General features: G+C 35.4%; 2 protein-coding genes across 4 annotated transcripts; both read right to left on the minus strand.

Moving 5' to 3' along the window:
* Window positions 1-2,293: 2,293 nt before the first annotated feature.
* On the minus strand, window positions 2,294-3,628 carry LOC133859153 (S-adenosylmethionine decarboxylase proenzyme-like). Its single transcript, XM_062294474.1, has one exon. The coding sequence runs from the start codon at window positions 3,488-3,490 to the stop codon at window positions 2,399-2,401; it is 1,092 nt and encodes a 363-aa protein (XP_062150458.1). The 5' UTR covers window positions 3,491-3,628; the 3' UTR covers window positions 2,294-2,398.
* Window positions 3,629-9,007: 5,379 nt separating this feature from the next.
* Window positions 9,008-19,171, minus strand: LOC133859156 (uncharacterized). 3 transcript variants are annotated; one of them, XM_062294481.1, is made up of 9 exons: window positions 18,982-19,171; window positions 18,052-18,222; window positions 17,721-17,916; window positions 13,170-13,340; window positions 12,977-13,093; window positions 11,658-11,855; window positions 11,510-11,569; window positions 11,325-11,423; window positions 9,008-9,293 (listed from the first exon to the last, which is right to left on the minus strand). In XM_062294481.1, exons 2-9 carry the CDS (start codon window positions 18,192-18,194, stop codon window positions 9,198-9,200), a joined length of 1,080 nt encoding a protein of 359 aa, XP_062150465.1. In that variant the 5' UTR covers window positions 18,195-18,222; window positions 18,982-19,171; the 3' UTR covers window positions 9,008-9,197. The 3 variants fall into 3 exon arrangements, with proteins under 3 accessions (XP_062150465.1, XP_062150464.1, XP_062150463.1); XM_062294480.1 differs by having other exon boundaries at window positions 18,052-18,271; XM_062294479.1 differs by having other exon boundaries at window positions 18,052-18,283.
* Between the last annotated feature and the right edge of the window lie 397 nt (window positions 19,172-19,568).

Below are 19,568 nucleotides of genomic sequence, written 5' to 3' on the forward strand. Positions count from 1 at the left end.
ATTTTAAATTATGTGTTGACATATTTATCATGTGACTATATATATATATTTATATACACATATATAAAATTTCATTTAGAAAAAAAAATTAAATCAGTTTTATTTCACTTGAAATCTAATTATGTTGTTTATGAGAGACTATCTCAACTACTAGATTTTGATTTGAGATTGATCATTATTAGATTTTGATCCAATAATTATTTTAAAAATCACATTAACTTTAAAAATAAAAAAATTGTCCCTACCATTACTAAGGCTACGATACCACCCCTACCGAGTAATGGCATATCACATCTATTCATCCAGACGAATAGCAAATTCCCTTAGAATGTGTAGATACAGTTTTTTCTAAAGAAAATTTCTTTTCTTTTCTTTATTTTTCTTTATTTTTCTTTTTTTAAGATAGATGAATAAATTGGATGTAGCATGCAACGTGCTTCATTCCTGGCAAAAATTATTGTACGTTATTCTGGCATATATGGTATATGCCAGTAATTGCATCTTTTCAGACACTGCATTAGTGGAAATTAAAATTACCACTAATCAAATGTCAGGAACATGTTTTCTGGCATTTATTAATACATTCTAAGCATTTAAAAAATGCCAGGAATGGGCCTTTTTTTTTTTTTTTTTTTGTAATGATAAGATGGGATTTGTGGGTAGGATCTAGGGACAAAGATCTGTTGTTTGAAACAGCCGTATACATCTCCAAACTGCATATTGTGTTTCACTTGTCTTTGTGTCCTTGCAACATAGCTTGTCTCTATGCTGTTCTCTAGGATATACCAAGTATATGAATGTATGCACACTACATTCATATACTGTATACGGACCAAGTACAAGCATGCCTTCTGAATACATAATTATTGGCACAACATGGTTTCTGATATGAATATGAGCTGTATATCAATATATTCGTCCTGTATCCTGGCCTAGTGGTAATGGCTGTCAGTATCATGTAGCAGATTCCTTGACTACTTGGTCCTTTCATACATGTATATGAATGTAGTGTGCATACAATCTAGTGTGTGAAAGATAGGTGCATTAAACAAAGGGTTTTATCCCTGGCAAAATAACTTGGTCCCCCTTTCATGGATGGTTCTTGGATAAGTCAGGACATATTTCTCCTTATTGTTGGGATGGTGCAGATACTAATGCATGGCATTATTCCTTGCAGAGGTGATGATGTTGCAAAGCAAGTTTGAGCAGGATAAAAAGCGGATGCTGCAACAGCGAGCTGCTAGGAAGTTTCGACCGTACTGAACACTGCACGGTAAAAACTAGAAAGAGAGGCCAGGAGCTGAAGCATCAAAGTTTAACATTCGCCTAAGAAAGTAAGAAACAAGTGCATACCATTTCATGGTTGTGCTTACGGTCAAAATGGTGGCCGCGCTGGCCTTCCCAGGAAAGTTAAATCAGTTTTCACATCATTGACACCATGGACTGGCAATTATTCTACTTTTGGAGAAACATCCCCCTTCCCCTTCCCCTTCCAAGCATCTTCCTTTATATTATTAAGGCGGCATCACCATCCGAGAGTTTCTAAACTGCTTTTAAATGTGTTTATACATTTATAAAAAAAAAAAAAATGTGTTTATACTGTTTTTCTTAGGTATGGCCGACATCCCTTCTTTTTCCGTAACTCAACTGTCTCCTCAAATTCATTTGCTTTCTTTCAAAATATGCTTTGTCGACCTTTCGGCTCTTATGCCTCGGTCCAGTTTGGCAGCTTCACGTTTTTTGCTCATTTCAAATGCTATTTCCATGATACAAAAGCATAACCTATCCTAAGCCGATGTACTCGGTAGCCCTGAGTCCCTCTAAAAAAAAAGGAGCTGTCTGAAATAATATAATTATTAATAAAAAAAAAATTGAAAAAATGAAAATATTCTTTAAAATGTCTCTTGCTTTTAGTAGAGATGGAAAACACCCCAAAAAGAAAAAAGAAAAAAGAAAATATATATATATATATATATATAAATAGAGGAAATCTATAATAAATACCAAGTAGCAAGTACTAATCTGTTTTGTATACCATAGACGGTCCACATAATACATGTTACTAGAGAGCAAAATCAACATCAATGAACCTTGTAACCCCACGGCAGGCTCAAAATGGTCGAATCCAAAAATTAAAAATAAAACATCCAGAGAGGATCATGATAAAAATAGATATTATAATATAAAATGACATGTATCTGATCATTAGAATGCCGTTTTGAACACTTCTCCGGATCTGGGAATTAACATCAATTAACAATCTCAAGACAAACAATGCAGGAAAGCATAAACATACTTCATTGCCCCACTCGGACAACATAACCCCAACTTTTTTATTCAGGCGAAACAAACAAGTAAAATAGAACGAATTCAACTACAAAAACAGTAAAATAGAAGACTAATTCTTTTCTTCAACTTCATCATCCTTCTCGTCCTCGCTCCAAGAGCAGCACTTCAGAATAGATCTGGGAGATGCACAGCTTTCGGCCCTGACAAAGCTGTGATAGATGATAGACCCATCTAGCCCAAGCCCTTCATATCCCGTCTCCCCGCAATTGTAGCCCTTCAAGTACAGAGGGAACTTGGTTCGAAGTTCCTTTTCCGCAATGTCAGTATGCATAGCTACAGAGAACTCAGTAGGTTGGAAGCAAGCCAAAACCCTCTCAACTAGCTGCGTCAAATTCACATCTTCAAAGTCATAGCCAGCAGCTTCAAAACTTGAATAACTGAACCCATCTTCTGGTGTAACATGGATGGTAGAAATTGCAGCACCTTCAATAGCATTCATGGAGTACCCACAAGGATCAAACTCGAAGTCACATATCTCAGATTGAGGAAGAATCTTTCTAATACCAGAATCTTCAGTCATCAGGGCTGCTGAACTTCCATTAGTTTTATAGAAAACTGATGCCCTCTTTCTGTCCAAACCGGTCATGCACATTTCTAGAGTGTAAACAGGGCTCGACTGACTCACTGATTTGGCAGAAGCAGAGTAAACATGCCATCTTTTAGATTTGTCCGGGCCACCCATCACAAATGCCTTGCCGGCCAGACCACGCTTGCCAAAATAGCCATTAAGGACGGCTACTTCCTCTGAGAAGCTCCGATGTGGAAATGACTGCGCCCCAGGAAAAATAAAGCTTCCCCTAGTGTATCTCACAGATCTCACTGCAAGGGACAGGGCATCAGCCAATTTAAGGATTGCTGGGATGGAGAGAAGCAATTTTGTAGTCCCACAAGTTTTAATGATAACTTTGTAAGGATACACGAAAAGGCTAGATTCAGAAAGGACATAAGAGTCCACGTAATCATTCGACAATGAAGAAACAATGGTGCACTCAGCTGGTTCGAGGATCTCATCCAATTGAGATTTAGACAATGACCGGAGGCCCATGCCCCCAGGGTCAGAAAAGATGCCAGGTTCAAAGAATGATACCTCAAGCCTTTTTTCATACCCTTCAAATCCTATGGCAGAGACCGGCAAGGCCATCTTGACTAGAGGGAAACGAGCGAAGTTGTAATGAAGAGAGGACGAGAGAACAAGTGAAGTAGAAAAGAAAACAAACTACAGGTAATTTTAAAGTAAGAAAATCCTAAGGGGGGTTATGCCAAATTTGGGACAAGTCAGGATGGCTTCCGCGCACACTGCACATAGAGAACACAAGATAAAGTAAGATCAGCAAATAATTCATGTGCAAAAAACCAAGAATCATTAACATCAAGTAACATGAAACTTACGTTGGAGTAAGCAGCAGATCTGAACTTCTTGATTCCACCGGCAGGACGAATGTCTTCAATGCTGTAACCAAGGGGAGCTTCGTATAACAAGGACTTACTACTACTAGACTTCTTTTTGCCACCTTTGGACTCCATCAGTTCATTCAGTCTCACCTGAAAACCCACAGAAACAGATATTAGCAGCAGCCATATTGGCACAAAGAAGTCTGAACTAGTCCAGGACTAAAAATTAACAGGACACACCGATAAAGTGATACCCATCACCAAGTCAAGGAGAAATAACAACAATCCATACAAATTGGGGAGAAAATTGAAGATATAAGTGACTGCAAAAGTAATACCACATAACCAACCACGGCAAAACAACAAAACCATCAGCCAAAAAAAAATTCATATAAAGACACCCAAGACATTTGGCATGATTATTCAAGCTATAATACAAATTTCCTATACTAAAACAAGATTAACAACATACTGTATCAGTAAACAACACAGACAAATGCAATGGAAACATACAGTATCTAAGATGCGCAAAACTTCCATCCCAACATCACCCCCCAAAAAAAAAGAGGAAAAATGAACAGAATTAGAAGACAATCAAATTATAAAGACTGCATAAATGTTCTCAATACTAATATTAGAAAGTGGTGCTTCGAAACAGAAAAGGAAATCAAATAAAATCACTTCATTCTATTTACTTAAAAACTATTTGCAGGTCAAATTGCCGGAACAATTTTCTAAAAATATACATTCATTTCGGCCAGAGGATAAGTATTTCATTTGCTTAACAAATTCTAGAGGAAGTCATGCTTTTTTCCCAAAAACTCGCATCAAGGGGCACAAATAAACCAGATTCAGAATACCTGGAAATAAATTTTTGCCCACAAAAAAGATTAGAAAATGGGTGACAATTAACGAAATGCATAAAACACGTCCCAACAAGACTAACTGTTTCTAATTCTAACAAGCTCAAAGTTTTATTTATTCTTGTACTTTGTAATCAAAAGAAGAACGCACAATCTCAATTCTCATCTGTGACAACTAAATCACATACCATAAGACTCATATTCGTCTACAAGGTTACCAAAATAGAGGGGAAAAAGAAAGAAATTTCTTCCCACAAAAAAAAAAGACTAGAACCACAAAAGAAATAGGTAAAAACGTTATGAACAATTCGCACAGAACAGATATCAACAAGTAAACATTTTAACTCTAAACAGGTAAAGTTTTATTCTTTCACCGAACCCCTAAAACAATCAATCACATACACAACATACATATATTCGTCTATTAGATTACCGAAAATAAAACGAAACAAGAATAGAACACTTACCACAAACACAAAGATCTTCACCAAAAACTAGTTACCCCTGCGAAAACTCCCTTCTTCTTTAAAACCTCGATCAAACCCTAAGATTCAAAGCAATCCCCCAATCAAAAACCACAACGAAACCACTAAAATCGAGGTCAGATAAGGCACAGTAATGAATAAAAAAAAAAGAGAAAAAAATCCAAGTTCTCACCGATTGATAAATCAGAAAGGAACCAAACAAACCCTAATTTCGGCCCCTTAGAACAAGAACAAACCCTAGAGTTCTGAGGTGAAAGGTAGACCGCAGAATTTTTTACGGAAAGCGTTAGAGGAGCTTCGTGAGACTTGTGTGACCGTGGCGTGGGGTCGTTATATAGAGCTAGAGGACGAGCGCCTTACGAGCACGCCACGTGTCTTAGAAAAGTGAATTACGTTCTTACCCTTGTTTGCGTGGCACAGCTGGTTTAGGATTACCTCGAATATTTGGTGCCGTTGATAAATTTCGAAATGACGACAGTGCCCTTCCTTGTTTTAGTGCTCAACGTCGGACTCGGGGCGGAGGCGTGAATTTTAAGCGGTTCGCTTAATTAGCATCCGAAAAGGCAGGATCTTCAACGACAAGGATTTCAATTTTCAAGCATTTAATTATATAGAAATTGTTGGGCATATTCCGTGAAATTGCTATGTTTTATTTATTATTAAGATTTTATTTAACTCTACGCTATTTAAACATCTTAAATTATGTGTTGACATATTTATTATGTGACTATATATATATATATATAAAAAAAAAATCGTTTTTATTTCATTTGAAATTTAACTATGTTTTTCATGAGACACATGCTCGACTACTAGATTTTGATTTGGGATCGATGATTATTAAATTATGATATAATGATAATTTTAAAAGTTACATCAACTTAAATTTCTTTAGAAAAATTCTATTTTTTATTGTTTTTAGGTAGATGAATGAATGGGATGTTGCATTACTCTAGAAAACAAATCCTCTCCAGGGAATTTGACGCAGGAACAGAATAGCGATTATTCTGCAAGCTAATCAATAAGTAATTTGCAAGGAAGAAAGCAAAAAATTCACCCCAAAAACAGAGACAAACTCTGAATTCGATAAAATTATCAATAATCAACAACTATCGGAAAACGCCCACAAGCCGGGCTAATATAGTTGAAAAATTTACCAAAAATAACAAAATCCCGAAAAGCCTAATAAATCTCATAAGACTTGAAATAAATACAAATAAGCATATTATGGAAATACTTGGTGCCAAAGAATTACCATATTAGAGAAAATATAATAACTATAATATTACTTGACGACAACGTAAATATAAATATGAAAATTCTTTAAAAGATAAATCAAGAGATTTGTCGATAGTCTCTTCTTTCGTTCTTGATCTTTCTCTTGATGGATGTTGACAACTCTGTAGAAAATATCTTCTAAATCACAATTACCAAATGTCTCTTCTTTCCTTCTTGAGTAGTTGACCATTTCCTTTTTTGCATAAGCTAAATGAATCTCATCGCCACATCATAGACCAATTAATTCTATAATTGTATCTGATTTCCTCCTGCATCAGAATTGGAAAATATCAAGTCCTTTATAATGTATGAGCATTTTTGTATTTATTTTTTTTGACAAAAATATCCCTGCATTATAAGGACCGGATATTCTCCCGTTCCATTGAACCGGAGAGAATCCTAATACATTACTCCACGCATACCACATACACCAACTATTGTTTGAAAGGAACCAGATGAAAATAAATGGAATCAAGTCTTATCAAACAAGAAAGAACCAAATCATCTCACAATCCATCGTAATGACTTTCCTTTTTATGTCTGTCTTATCCAAACGTTGTAATCTTTAGTCTATATATGGACATGTATATGTAAAATGTTTAGTGTTGGAAATTATTGAATAAAATACCTTATTATTCATCGCCATCTTAATCATTTACTGTAACCAAAAAAATAAATAAATCCCTCAAAATTTATCTTCTTTTAAAAAGAATTTATTTTTTAATTTTATTTTATAAAGCTAAAATAACTATATATCAAAGCCCTACACGTGAATTGGCAAGAGTCTCAGAAGATTGGGTGGGTACGGTTGAGGATAAGATGGGATTTGGGATTTGGGTGTGGGTAGGATTATGACATGGATTGACTGATTGACAGGTGTGTGTGAGCTGGAATTTTTTTAATTTTTATTATTCTTTTTCTGTTCCTTTGCACGCTAATCCCGCCTTGGCTTGCGTTCCATGGCTGCCTGCTTCACACACACACCATCGCCCAGAAGTGACCCCATTTATGCTCTCCTTATCATTGCTAGGTCGACCAAGCCTTATTCGCTTTCCGGTTCGACTTGAGTAATACTATTTAATAGATTGTTATAAAAATTTTATATAATTAAAAAAAAGTGTAAATAAAAATTAATTTTTAAATTAATAAAGATTTGTAAAAGCAAAAAAAAAAAAAAAAAAAAATTATGTCATCAATTACAGACTGTCACGTCAAATTGATTTTACTATGATTTATTTCAAATTGATTTGATAATCTATAAATGGTAAAATAATTAAGAAAGTACGATTGACAAGTCATATTTTTTGCTTAATTATTTCATTAATTACAGACTGTCACGTCAGTTTATAAGAAACGACACGCCCACGCATTTGTTGTGATTAAATTTGTTTAGAGAATCATGAATGAATGGAACCAAGTGCCTACCAGTACCAGTACCAGTACGAGTACCAGCCACAAAGCATGAAAGCATGAAAGCATGGTAGAAAGGAAGACGATATTAATGGGACTCAAAATATAGGAAGTAACCAAGAAGCAACGTGCGAAAAAAGACAACAAATTATTCGATGTAGTCAGTTTGAGTGGGAATAATGGCATCCTATGCGCGTTTGGTCGGGCATGTTTTAGGGACTCAGCCCAACCCCTTTTACCAAAGCCAAGTTAAAGGTTGCCTCTTTGGATGCATCGACAACGTGAATAACCATCCAAATTGATTCTTAAAGGTAGGCTTCTTCTAGGACTCTTTGACCCTTTAGAGAGCCTCTAGAAAGTAGAAATTACATTTTTCTTTCTTTCTTTCTTTCTTTAAACGTGTTTATTAAGTGTCATTTTATCGCATTTTTTTTTTAAAAAAAAATCATATGAAGATGATAAAGAGAAGAAAATAAAACCAAACATTTATCTTTTCTATTTTAGCTACGTACTCTTTTTCAAACACTTACATCCGCCTAGCATTTTACCTATTCATTTTCACTATTTTATTTAAAATATTATTATTATTATTATTATTTTTTATCTATTTTCAGAGCAGTGATAAAATGGGACAAAAATTGTCATAAAAGTTTAGGGTTACGTTTGGTAGACTAGGGTTCACGAATAGAATAAACATTCATAGGAAAAACCCATTCCACACGAATAGTTATTCTCTATCTTGAGGAATAGTCATTCATAAATATATATATATATATATATATATATATATATATATATATATATATTTTATTATTATTTTTTTGAGAAAATAGCTATCATTGGAGGAATAAAATAGCCCTAATTTTTTTTCCCCTAAAAGACATTTTGTTTTATTTTTTCCTGTGCAAAAAATAGCATAGGGAAATCCCAACCACAAAAAAGCCCTCCACTGGTAAATGCTGTCTTAAAATGACCACCACTATCATATAATAAACCATGAAAAGCTGGAAAAAAGAATAACAACATAGAGATTTTCTCACTTTTTTTCTATTTAACCTCTAAAATAATCTCCAAGAGTTCCAACTTTATCAGAACATTGTAGATATCACCAGCCCCACCACCCAGTTTTTCAAAGGCAAGATTTTGGATATCAGAGACAGATAGGATCCATCAGCCATCCAAATATCAGAAGATGAGAGCTTCAATTTTGCTTGTGAAAGATTTCACATGTAAATTAAACTGTGGTTTCATAGATAGTTTAAGCAACGACTGGAGCAAGCAGAGTTATGAACAGTCGCATGATAACACTGTCTGTCTGATATATACACGTGTTTCCTCATACAATTACACCACTAAAACAAAGAACAAAAGAACAGGAATTTAAGGCTTAGCTCCTCTTGGATGAGAGAACCTTTCATTGTCACAATTTCTGCTTTCCGTTAAATTCTGCTGATTGAACTGGCTCTCCATTCTTCTTCTCATACTCCAGCTTCAGTTCCTCCAAACGCTTAGATACCTAAAAATAACACAAAACACATTTACATGAATCGCCGAAAGAAAAAAAAAAAAAAAAAAAAAAGGTAACGAAAGAAAATCCAACAGACTACCACTACGCATTTCAAGCACCGAAAGTCCAAGGCCTGATTGGCTATGTCACATTAACAAATGAGATAAAAGTGTGGGGTATGGACCTTCTAGTCTAATAATAGGAACATCTATTTCCTTCCTCTGCACAAATCAAGGTACAAATACAAATTTCTAATGGTAGCTGCATGGCAATTGGCAATCCTGTAATCCTACTCATCTTGCCCCCATTACACCTGTTTTTTTTGGATAAATTATTCTCTGTCTATTACACCTTCTGGCATTTCCATATGAAATAGCTAAAAAGTTGTTAAATAATTATGAATCAACATATTTAAAATGTAAATTATTACTAGAACGTAGAATATTCATTGATATTCATGTATGTATCATCATTAGTGGCAACGTTAAGGAGCAACTTCAAATGATACAAGAAATGTGTGTGCGTGTTTCAGAAATGCAAAAATAACTGAAAAAAAAAAATTAAAAAAAAAAAATCACCTCATTAGTCCATTGGAAACATAAAGTGCTAGCTATTTTGATACCAATCTATGTTTTCTTTGCAAAATACTTGCACAGGAATATAAATAAACACTGTTCTATACCCAAGTTGGTCTGAACGTTTACTAACTCTGAAGTCCAATCAACTTCAGCACCAACCCCCCCCCCCTTTTCCCCTCCCCAATATCTACACCATCCTGTCTCAAATTGATGGAGTACAGTTGATCGAAGAACAAAGTAAAGAATTCCGACTCCCAATCATGTGTTGTTCTAATAAAATTAACATTCCACTAAAGAGAGTCATTAGAGAATTGAAGATGATCTGCCGAAAGCATCCCTAAAGCAGGCAATGCAAAATAGCTCTGGATAGGATCCCTTAAGAAGCAACACCAAACACCATGCCAAAAACTAACCCTGAAGTCGTCCCCACCTCAAATCTCGTAAAACTAGAAAACTCCTCCCAACCCTTTCTAATGAATTTCTATAGCTCCATCCCATACGACCCATTGACTCCATTAGAGTACCACCCACCCTACTGACTCATATATTTAAAGTCCACAACCAATTCCCACATGGCCTCTCTCTCATGAGCATAACGCCATAACCACTTCCCCATAAGAATTCGGTTGAACATGAGCAAATTTCGGACTCCCAAACCGCCCTCAGAAATCGAAGAACACACCTTGAACCAGCTTACCAAGTGAAATTTGCCCTCCTCACCCATATCTCTCCACAATCCTACTATAATTTCCCAATTCAATTAGCTACGCTCGGTGAGATGGGAAACAAAGACATAAAGTAGGTAGGCAAATTAGACAATGTGCTATTGATCAAGCTAACCCTACCTCCTTTAGACACTAGGGTTCCTACACTAGATAAGACACGCTGAACTAGCTAAGTAACTGTGGCTTCATATCTATTAACCTAATACATGACCTATGAAGCTAAACATAGCTGAAGTTGTGCTTAAAATAATTCCAGAATCTCATACCTATGCTTAAAAATATATTCCTTATTTTCATACCAATTGAAATGGACAAAAAAAAAAGAAAGGCTCTAACAAATAGTCCCTTTAATCACTTTTTCGTATCTATCTGCAGTAACATTCCAGTAATGCCCTTTGATGTCATTTGTTTCTTTCTGTGATCATATCAAATATCTAGGTTTACCAAATAACACTAGGCCTCTTGTAGGTTTTGAACATTTCATGCTTTTGACCAAAATTTGAAAGTTTCCGCTGTGGCTGAGATGGATGAAGATTAATTAAGAATTATTTTAGTGCAAGTTACCTCAACTTGTGACCTTGTGCAAGAGATTCAGGAAAACAATTTAGGCATTAATTTCATACTGCATATGTGAAGAAAACAATTGTGGATTAAAGCAACTGGAAATATCAGATGCCAGCATTAATGAACACCATTTGAAGGTGTGTACGTGTGTGTGTGAGAGAGAGAGAGAGAACCTTAATTGAGTAGGCCATTGGTAATAACGTATCTGGATCCATTGCATCCTCAGGGAAGTTACGCAAAGCATGTATGAGTTTCTCGAAAGGTAATTTTATCTGAGAAACGAAACAAAAACCATTACAAGCAGGAATAACATCATTAATTCAAATATTGTGCAAACACAAGATCCTCTGCTACTCACCAAGTCATCAGCACAATATTTTAATAGGGCCAAACCAACCTTAAAAACAATTTTAACACCCTGGAAAACAAAAAGGATAGATACATATCAAGTTCCAAACCAAATAGCAATGCTTCTAAGAAAAAACATATAATGATGAATTACTAACCTCACTAAGAAAAACATCCCAAATTCGAAGAGCCAAATGGAATGGAAAAGAGTATGAGAAAACGGTTATGAACCACTGACTTGCATACATGCTAGGATTTATCATTTCTTGAGAAAAATGCTCCCCCAGCTTTGGTAAATGCTCTCTCATCAAGTGATCAAACTGAAAAAAGTACTGTTGTACCAAAGGCAGCCCCACCTGTGACAAGCATATAACAACAGACCTCAGAGTATCAAATATATATTTCACTGTAGTCAAAATAGTAGATGCAGCTTTAACATAATAATGACCAATAGACAATTCAATAGTCATTAAGTGTACCAATATTTATATGGAAATGCTAATATCCATATCTTTAACAGAGATTATTCATCATCCAATAATTTTCTTGGACCAAAAAGCACTTCAATCCCACTTCAAATTAAGGACAAAGAATATTTCATAAGAGTAAAACATGTGGACCTTTTTCCTCCTCTCCCATTTTACCTTTCTCTCTCTACCTACTTCTGCCATTTCCACCTAAAATTCAGCATCTATTATTTCTCAAAACAATTTTTTTTTTTTTTTTTTTTTTTTTTTTTTTTTTTTTTAATGAATCTATTTCTCAAACAATTTAAGTACAAGAAATAAATTTGAACTCCTAAAACAAAAACAGTTTGCTAGCAAAACAGTACTTCATAGCTTTGGGATTATTCCCACAAACTACCCTTTCCTCCGCCAAGCATATGATGAAATATTCGAAAATTCGAGTCATAAAATACCATAAATAGATATATAACTGGCATCTTAGGGTTGCCTTTGCAAATTAATTGAAGCAACTTCAAACTTGATTTATACTAAGCCACTCTCAAGCACTGTTTATCGCTGTAAAATGTGAAGTCCTGTTTCCTTAACAAGGACATAAACATCATGTAAAATAAACTGTAAAGCTCTACACCCATGCAGTCAAGTACAACTCTATAAGCTAACATTAAGCAAAAATGTCACAAGCAACCCCACCATACCTTGTTCATGATTTACTAAAGGAAGTTGATGGTGGGCAATCCTTCCTTTTGACATTCTTTGAGAAACATTAAACTCAAATGATAAATCAGAATAACCCTATTTAGTTGATTGACCTACCCATGCTCAATTTCATCATTTTTGCTAAATTAAAGCCGCCTCGTTTTGCTAAAAGAAAAAAAAATCTTATATTGATTGAAATCCCCTCAGACTGATTTTGCAGTCATTCTTATAAACTAGCTTCTTTCAGCTGCCAATCTAAGCTAAGCGCACCTCTAAGAGTGAGAACATGATGTTCTTGACACAGAAAAGCTTACCAGATATAATCCTTCCATTGGGGCATGGACAGCTCCTTTCAGTAATGCTACCAATAACCAAAACGCATCCTCTTCACTCATATAAAGAAGCAATAGACCAGCTAAAAAACCCATTCCCTGCATTTTAGTCCCTAATCATTCAGTATCATACAGAGAGTAAACAGAATAGTACTGGAACATTTATGAGTCAAACCTGAACATATCCAACATCTCTGTCAAAGACAGAGTATGCCTTCAAAACATTGTAAAGGGACCTTTGACCAGGTCCATGTCTCTGCTGGAAGAAAACATGTGAAGGAAATGTACGCGAAATGTCTCGTATTATATCTAGTTCTGAAGCTGATGTCTCATATATAACTAGTTGCTGCATAAACATAAAGTCCCATCAGTGTAATACTAATAGGTCTATATGTGTATGTTTGAGCATGTAGGGAGAAGAGCATTAAATCAAAGATAAACCCAGACAGGTTAAAGAATCATCCAAAGCCAAAGCCAAGAATATCGACATTCATAAAGTGTACATTTGGCCAGCGGCCCAATCCACCTACCATCAACCAGTCCAAATATTAATCCACTTCATCCACTCAAAAACTAGAGGTTTCCTGTCAGATCTTTATACAGATTTGAACTACTAAAAAAGGTGCACAAGACAATTTCATGTACCACACAGAGGCTAGTCTCAGACGCTTGATTGCACAATGGGCTGAGAATCACACAAGTTGAATGGTTACCTATTAAATCTAAAGCAGGATACACGGATGTAATCGGTAGGATTACTTTATTTGCCAACAAAAAATTCAGCTCAGCAATATACTAAAACAAAACAAAACTTAAATTTTTATAATATATATATATATATATATATATATATATATATATATATATATATATATATATATATAAAAGAAGAAAAAAAAAAAAAAAAAGGGACGTTTATGTCACTGTAAAGAAGAAAAATGTTTGGACATTACAAAGAACCAGCTTTTCTAGATCTAATAACGAGCAAAATCTCAAGGTATCCAGCAAAACATGAGAGAGAGAGAGATTAGTAAGGAAACAGACTGGACGATATTAGGGATGCTGAACAGGAAAAGAGCATTGCTAGTCCTTTGAAATTACAGAAGAATAAATTGGTTGGAACCCCATGTTGCATGACATAAAAAGCTATAAACAAAAAACTTATTGGAATGGCATGGGATTTTTACCCAAAAATATACATAATTATGGTGTATAGCACTAATCAGATGTCAAGTTGACGCCTCAAATCTATTTAAAGGTCTATGCAGGATATATTCCTGATGGTAAATATGTCCAACACAGAGTTTTTCATTTTTATGATAAAATGTTTCTTTGTGTGAAAGCATGTATCCAAACATGTTGTAGGACTATAAAAAAGAACAAAAGTCTAAGGTCTCCTTCTGATAACCTTGATAATTGCATATAACAACCCAGGATAAAGTGCTAGCCACATTTGCTTTATCACTTCAAAAGGACTAATCAATTTAGAGCTTCCTTAGAATTCCTTTTAAAACCCAATTTCACCTAGTAACTAGGCAATGTAGGACTTAACACTCATGACTACCTTTATAAACCACCCACTCTATGTGGGCTACTCCTCATTTTCTCATTGTGGGGCAAGGATGTTGCAAACTCTTCCCCTTAAACCCCAAACATCTTTGTTAGGGCCACGTCAGGTGGTGCTCCAATACCACATGGCATGGCGTTACTAGATGGCTTTGATATCATTTATAACGACCCAGGAAAAAAGCGCTAGTAACATCTACGCTATCACCCCAAAAGAACTAGTCAATTTCGAGCTTCCCTAAAATCTCTTATAGAGTTCAGTTTCACTTAATAACTAGGCAATGTAGGACTTAGCACTCATGACTATCTTTATAAACCACTTGCTCTATGTGGGCCACTCCTCATTTTTCGAATGTGGGACAATGGTGTTACATCGCACATGACTTTGCTATAGAATTCGGGACGCTCATAATAGATTATATATATGAGAACTTATGTTCCTTATATGAAACATGTTTGTTTTAACTTTTCTATTGTTACTTCTTCCAAAAAAATTCTTGCTTTTGCCATGCAATATCAATATATCCCAAAACATTACTTGACATACAATCTCATTCTAGAGTATACTTATCCTGCAACATTGACATTTACCTCAGTCATTTTTCACCCAAAGCAATTTGACAATTAACCTGGGTTGGTCATCATTAGCCTGCTTAGGCAAAGACTCAACCCAATTGAACTTTAAGTCATAAACCTTTTTGTCAAATCCGAACTTGGAGTAACAAGGGACGAACTTTCTTAGTAAACAACACACGCCTAATGTTTGAATTCTGCCTAGGGCATCAAATTTGATACTGGCAAAACAATCTTCCAAATATAGAGTTATACAAAACCAGGTCAAAACTGCCATCTAATGAAATATAATACAAAGCACATGTTAACTTGAAATTCTCAATAAAAATCACCATAATTGGGAACCATTATCAAGTTCTCTAACTAAAACAAAACCTTTGTCATTAGATTATGTATCTTTAATTTTAAACAGCATCCCTGCAGTCTCAGGATACTTCTAGTGCACCAAAGCAAATAAACCTCAGAACATCGACCAACCACAATTTTCAGAATAGTTTTGACTTTTTGATGTAGATAAGACCGTGTTTTACTTCGAGAAGAAAACAAGAGAAGACGTGTGCATTTGAACGAGAGCCCAGGCCCATTCGAACTAGCCCACTGGATGAGTTTGGGACGGATATCTAGGGAGTCTCGGTAGATGGCAAGTTGATACCCTTTTGACCAAGGTGACTTACCGAGAGGCTCAGTCGATGCCCGTTCGACAGAGTGTTGCATCTTGAAACAACCCTAAACGTTCAGTTGATAGCCGGTCAAAGCTTGTTCGACCGAGGACTTCATCGCAAAGTTCCGTTCAAACACGATTCAACAGTTTTGTTTTATTTCACTTTTCTTAGTAGGGTTTGGACTTGTTTTTCTATATAAACTCACTTAGGACAGCCTTAGCCGCAATTTATGATATTTTCTTCAGTTTTCAATAAGAAACACTCAAAGGTTGAGTTTTCTTATATTTTGCCTCAATTCCTTGATTTTGTTCTTGGTTTTGCGAAGAGCTGTGAGTTTTGTGTGTGTTAATTCTACGACCCACTACACCATGCTACATCATTTTCCAACCCAAGCTACCAAGCCCCACTTTGAAATCGAAAAAGGCTAAACCAAACCTTACCTAAAGTTCAGTTTGGCACTCATTTTCAAGAAGTATTCACCCAACAGGTGTCATAAACGAAAATGGCATTAACATGTTCCTATGCTTGGCATTGGTCTCATCCTTGCTTCACTGCATCATGGACCTAATTAGGCAGATTCAGATGTTAACTAGAGCAGTATTCCATATTTTCAGGCCCCATCATCAACAAATTGATCAAAAAATATACTTCATCATCCTGTAATTCTAAAAACTTTTTTTTCTTAATAAAGTATTTTAATATATTGATTCATCCACCCCAAATACCAAGTATCTTTCTCTTTGTCCACTAAGCAACCTTAGTTGAAGAAGTATGGCAAGTTAAAAAAACTCTATTAGTTGCAGAAGACTCGCAAAATCAGAAATCCTTTTGATTAATTTAATAGAAGCACGTGCTTCAATGTTAATATATACAAAACTTGATTTAATAGACGATTAATTTAGTAGAAGCATGTGCTTCAATGTTAATATACAAAACTTGATTTAATAAACATTAAGCCTGTCTCACATATACCCATACAAGATAACATCATGCATATCTCCACATAATTAATGCAGCTAATCTGGAATAGAACAATGCTTGCCAACTAAGTCTATGGCTCAGACCTAGTAACGTACAGATAACTTGAGAAGAAAAGCCATTAAGACAAATATATCATGAATCAGAGAAAGTTTAAGCCAATTCTTCAAGACACTGATGTAAACTTTGAAAATTTTGAATATTATTCAACTGATCCACCTGTTATTTCTATTACTTGCCCAATATTACTAAACCCTAAAACTTCAGCTACTGCCACTAGCAATCACTGTGCTTCAAAGTGTCACAAACCCATCCGGCAGAAGCAGCCTAGTTTAAATCAAATGTAAAAGCTGCCTCAGCAGTTCCATCTCACTGTCTAAGAGCCAGAATATGTTTCATCGCCCATTGTTTTATAAGAGGTAAGGAAAAATATGGCAAGGTCAATTTCTATTTGTCACTAAATCAACCAGCATCCAGTCACAAACTGTAAATCAACTCAAAGTCTATCACAATATTCTCCATGTAAGGAAAAATATGGCAAGGTCAATTTCTATTTGTCACTAAATCAACCAGCATCCAGTCATGAACTGAAAATGAACTCAAAGTCTATCACAATATTCTCCATGATTTTAGACGAAGATATTCATGCCTAATTCCAACTAGTCCAATGGGTGAGAAGTGGGGGATACTTATTGAAGAAAAGAACCATGATAAGTGGCAAAGAGGAAGAGGTTATTATTATTCTTATTTTTCTTTTTTTTTTGGGGGGGGGGGGGGGGGGTTGAGATTCCTTTTCGCATGATCATCTAAAGAATCAAGCCCAAACTCATGCAGTCCATGCAGATATATCAGGCAATGACCATGGCATACTGAAGAGATATATCTTTATTTATCAAGAACGATAGTAATCAAGGCTATTTATCAGGACAAAAAAGAAAAATGCATACCTCATAAACCCCAGGGTTCATCAGCAAAAGGTCCCGACTTCCAGAGATCAATTGCCAAACAAGACCTCTTAAACAATCAGGAATACCTTTCCTTATTCGCCTTTTAACAACATGAGGTTTTCTCCTGACATAATGCTTCCAATCACTCCCTCCAACCCCAATCATTTTCCTCCATTTTCTAACCCTTCTTTCTTCCCTAAAAGAAAGAATCAGTATCCGTATAAATGAACAAGATCGATGAATATTAAAATATGGACAAAATTGAGTAGCTGGTCAGACATAATCATTCAGCAGAAAAAGTTTTACGTGATTCAGTAAAAGAGAAGTATACCTCTCATATTCATAAGCTGGCCTGCCTTTTGTTAAACCATCAGGAGAATTATTAAGTTCCTGCTTTACAAACCCAAATCTGTCCAACGGTCTTGGCAAGGGAACTGGACCTGGCTCGTAGTCATCAATTTTTTTCTTTTCCATTCCACTATCTCGAACAAGGTCTCGCAGGCTAAAAGGATAGAGACATGAGGATCCGTTGACCAATTTCAGATCACATCCTCGAGCAAAATATGAAATGGCAGAGAAAGAAATTAATGCTAATGTTTGTAATCATGAATGAACCACAATTACTAAGAAACAAAACAGGTCAATTTAGACAAGAAAAAAAAATTGAAGTTCAATTTGTAGAGCCATCCAACCTATGCTAACATCTACTGGTTCAGTGAATATAAAGGTGCGATGACATTTGGCTGTTAAAAATGATTATTATGCTAAAACCCCATAGTTAATTACAAGAGTATTCCCAAAAAGTTTTAGCAGAATCTGTACAGGCGCATATGTTATGGCTTCTCCAAGTCGATGAATAAGACGACACGCACAAGCTGTTAGAAATGATAATCACAACAATAAGACACAACGGATGACAGGGTAATCACTGAGCAGAACAGCTACCTACAACTATAAAATCATTATCCAATTATCATTGAATCATATGGCCAACAAGATAAAGTAATTTCCGAGAAACAAAGAAGATACAAGGAGTAAATCTTTTTACTCACACGGAAGATGCTCAGGTCAGTGAGAGAGAGAGAGAGAGAGAGAGAGAGAGAGAGAGAGAGAGAGAGGATATTTGAAACTAATAATGAGAAAATGAAAACCCATGAATCTTTTCACATAAAGACCAAATGGGTCGATTACAAAATTACAAACTTGACAAGAGATTGACAGAAAAATATCAAAGCCCAGCATAAGAGATGAGAATACCAACCTGGGTTTTGGAGAATTGCAGGACTGGGAGTGATGACGGCCCTCTTTCTCCTTCCAGTGTAAATAATCGATTGTTTTGTAAATCTTACGTACGATTATTCAAGAAAATAATTGAAAAGAAACAAAAATATATATATCAAAATCCCATTTAATCTAGTCCATTTTCGATTATCTAATCTAGGAATGGTGGATTCCTTGTTGTCGCTCTCAAAACCAAACGGAGCTGTACGCGTGTCTTGGTGTGACAATGTGGCCGATCTGTTGGACGACAATGACCGAGATAATACATATTTCTTCTCTCTTTTGGCTGGGCAATCTGCGACAAATCGTAGAGGTCTTATCGTCTTGACTTTGGCAAGGCAAAAGTTTCTATCAAGTCTCGACGAAACTAATGGGACGATGTCGTTTGAGTGGTTGCAGAGTGTCGTTTTTCTTTTCTTTTATTTGTTTGGTGCTCCTAAAATTAGTTTTTTACTCTCTATTTTTTGTTGCAACGGGCTACACACTAAAACCCAATAATAGTAATCTAAACGGTAAATAAATAAATATATAAGTTAAGAACAAGAAGAAGAAAAAAGTTTATAGGAC

This window comes from Alnus glutinosa, chromosome 2 (assembly GCF_958979055.1).
Source record: "Alnus glutinosa chromosome 2, dhAlnGlut1.1, whole genome shotgun sequence".
Taxonomy (NCBI): Eukaryota; Viridiplantae; Streptophyta; class Magnoliopsida; order Fagales; family Betulaceae; genus Alnus; species Alnus glutinosa.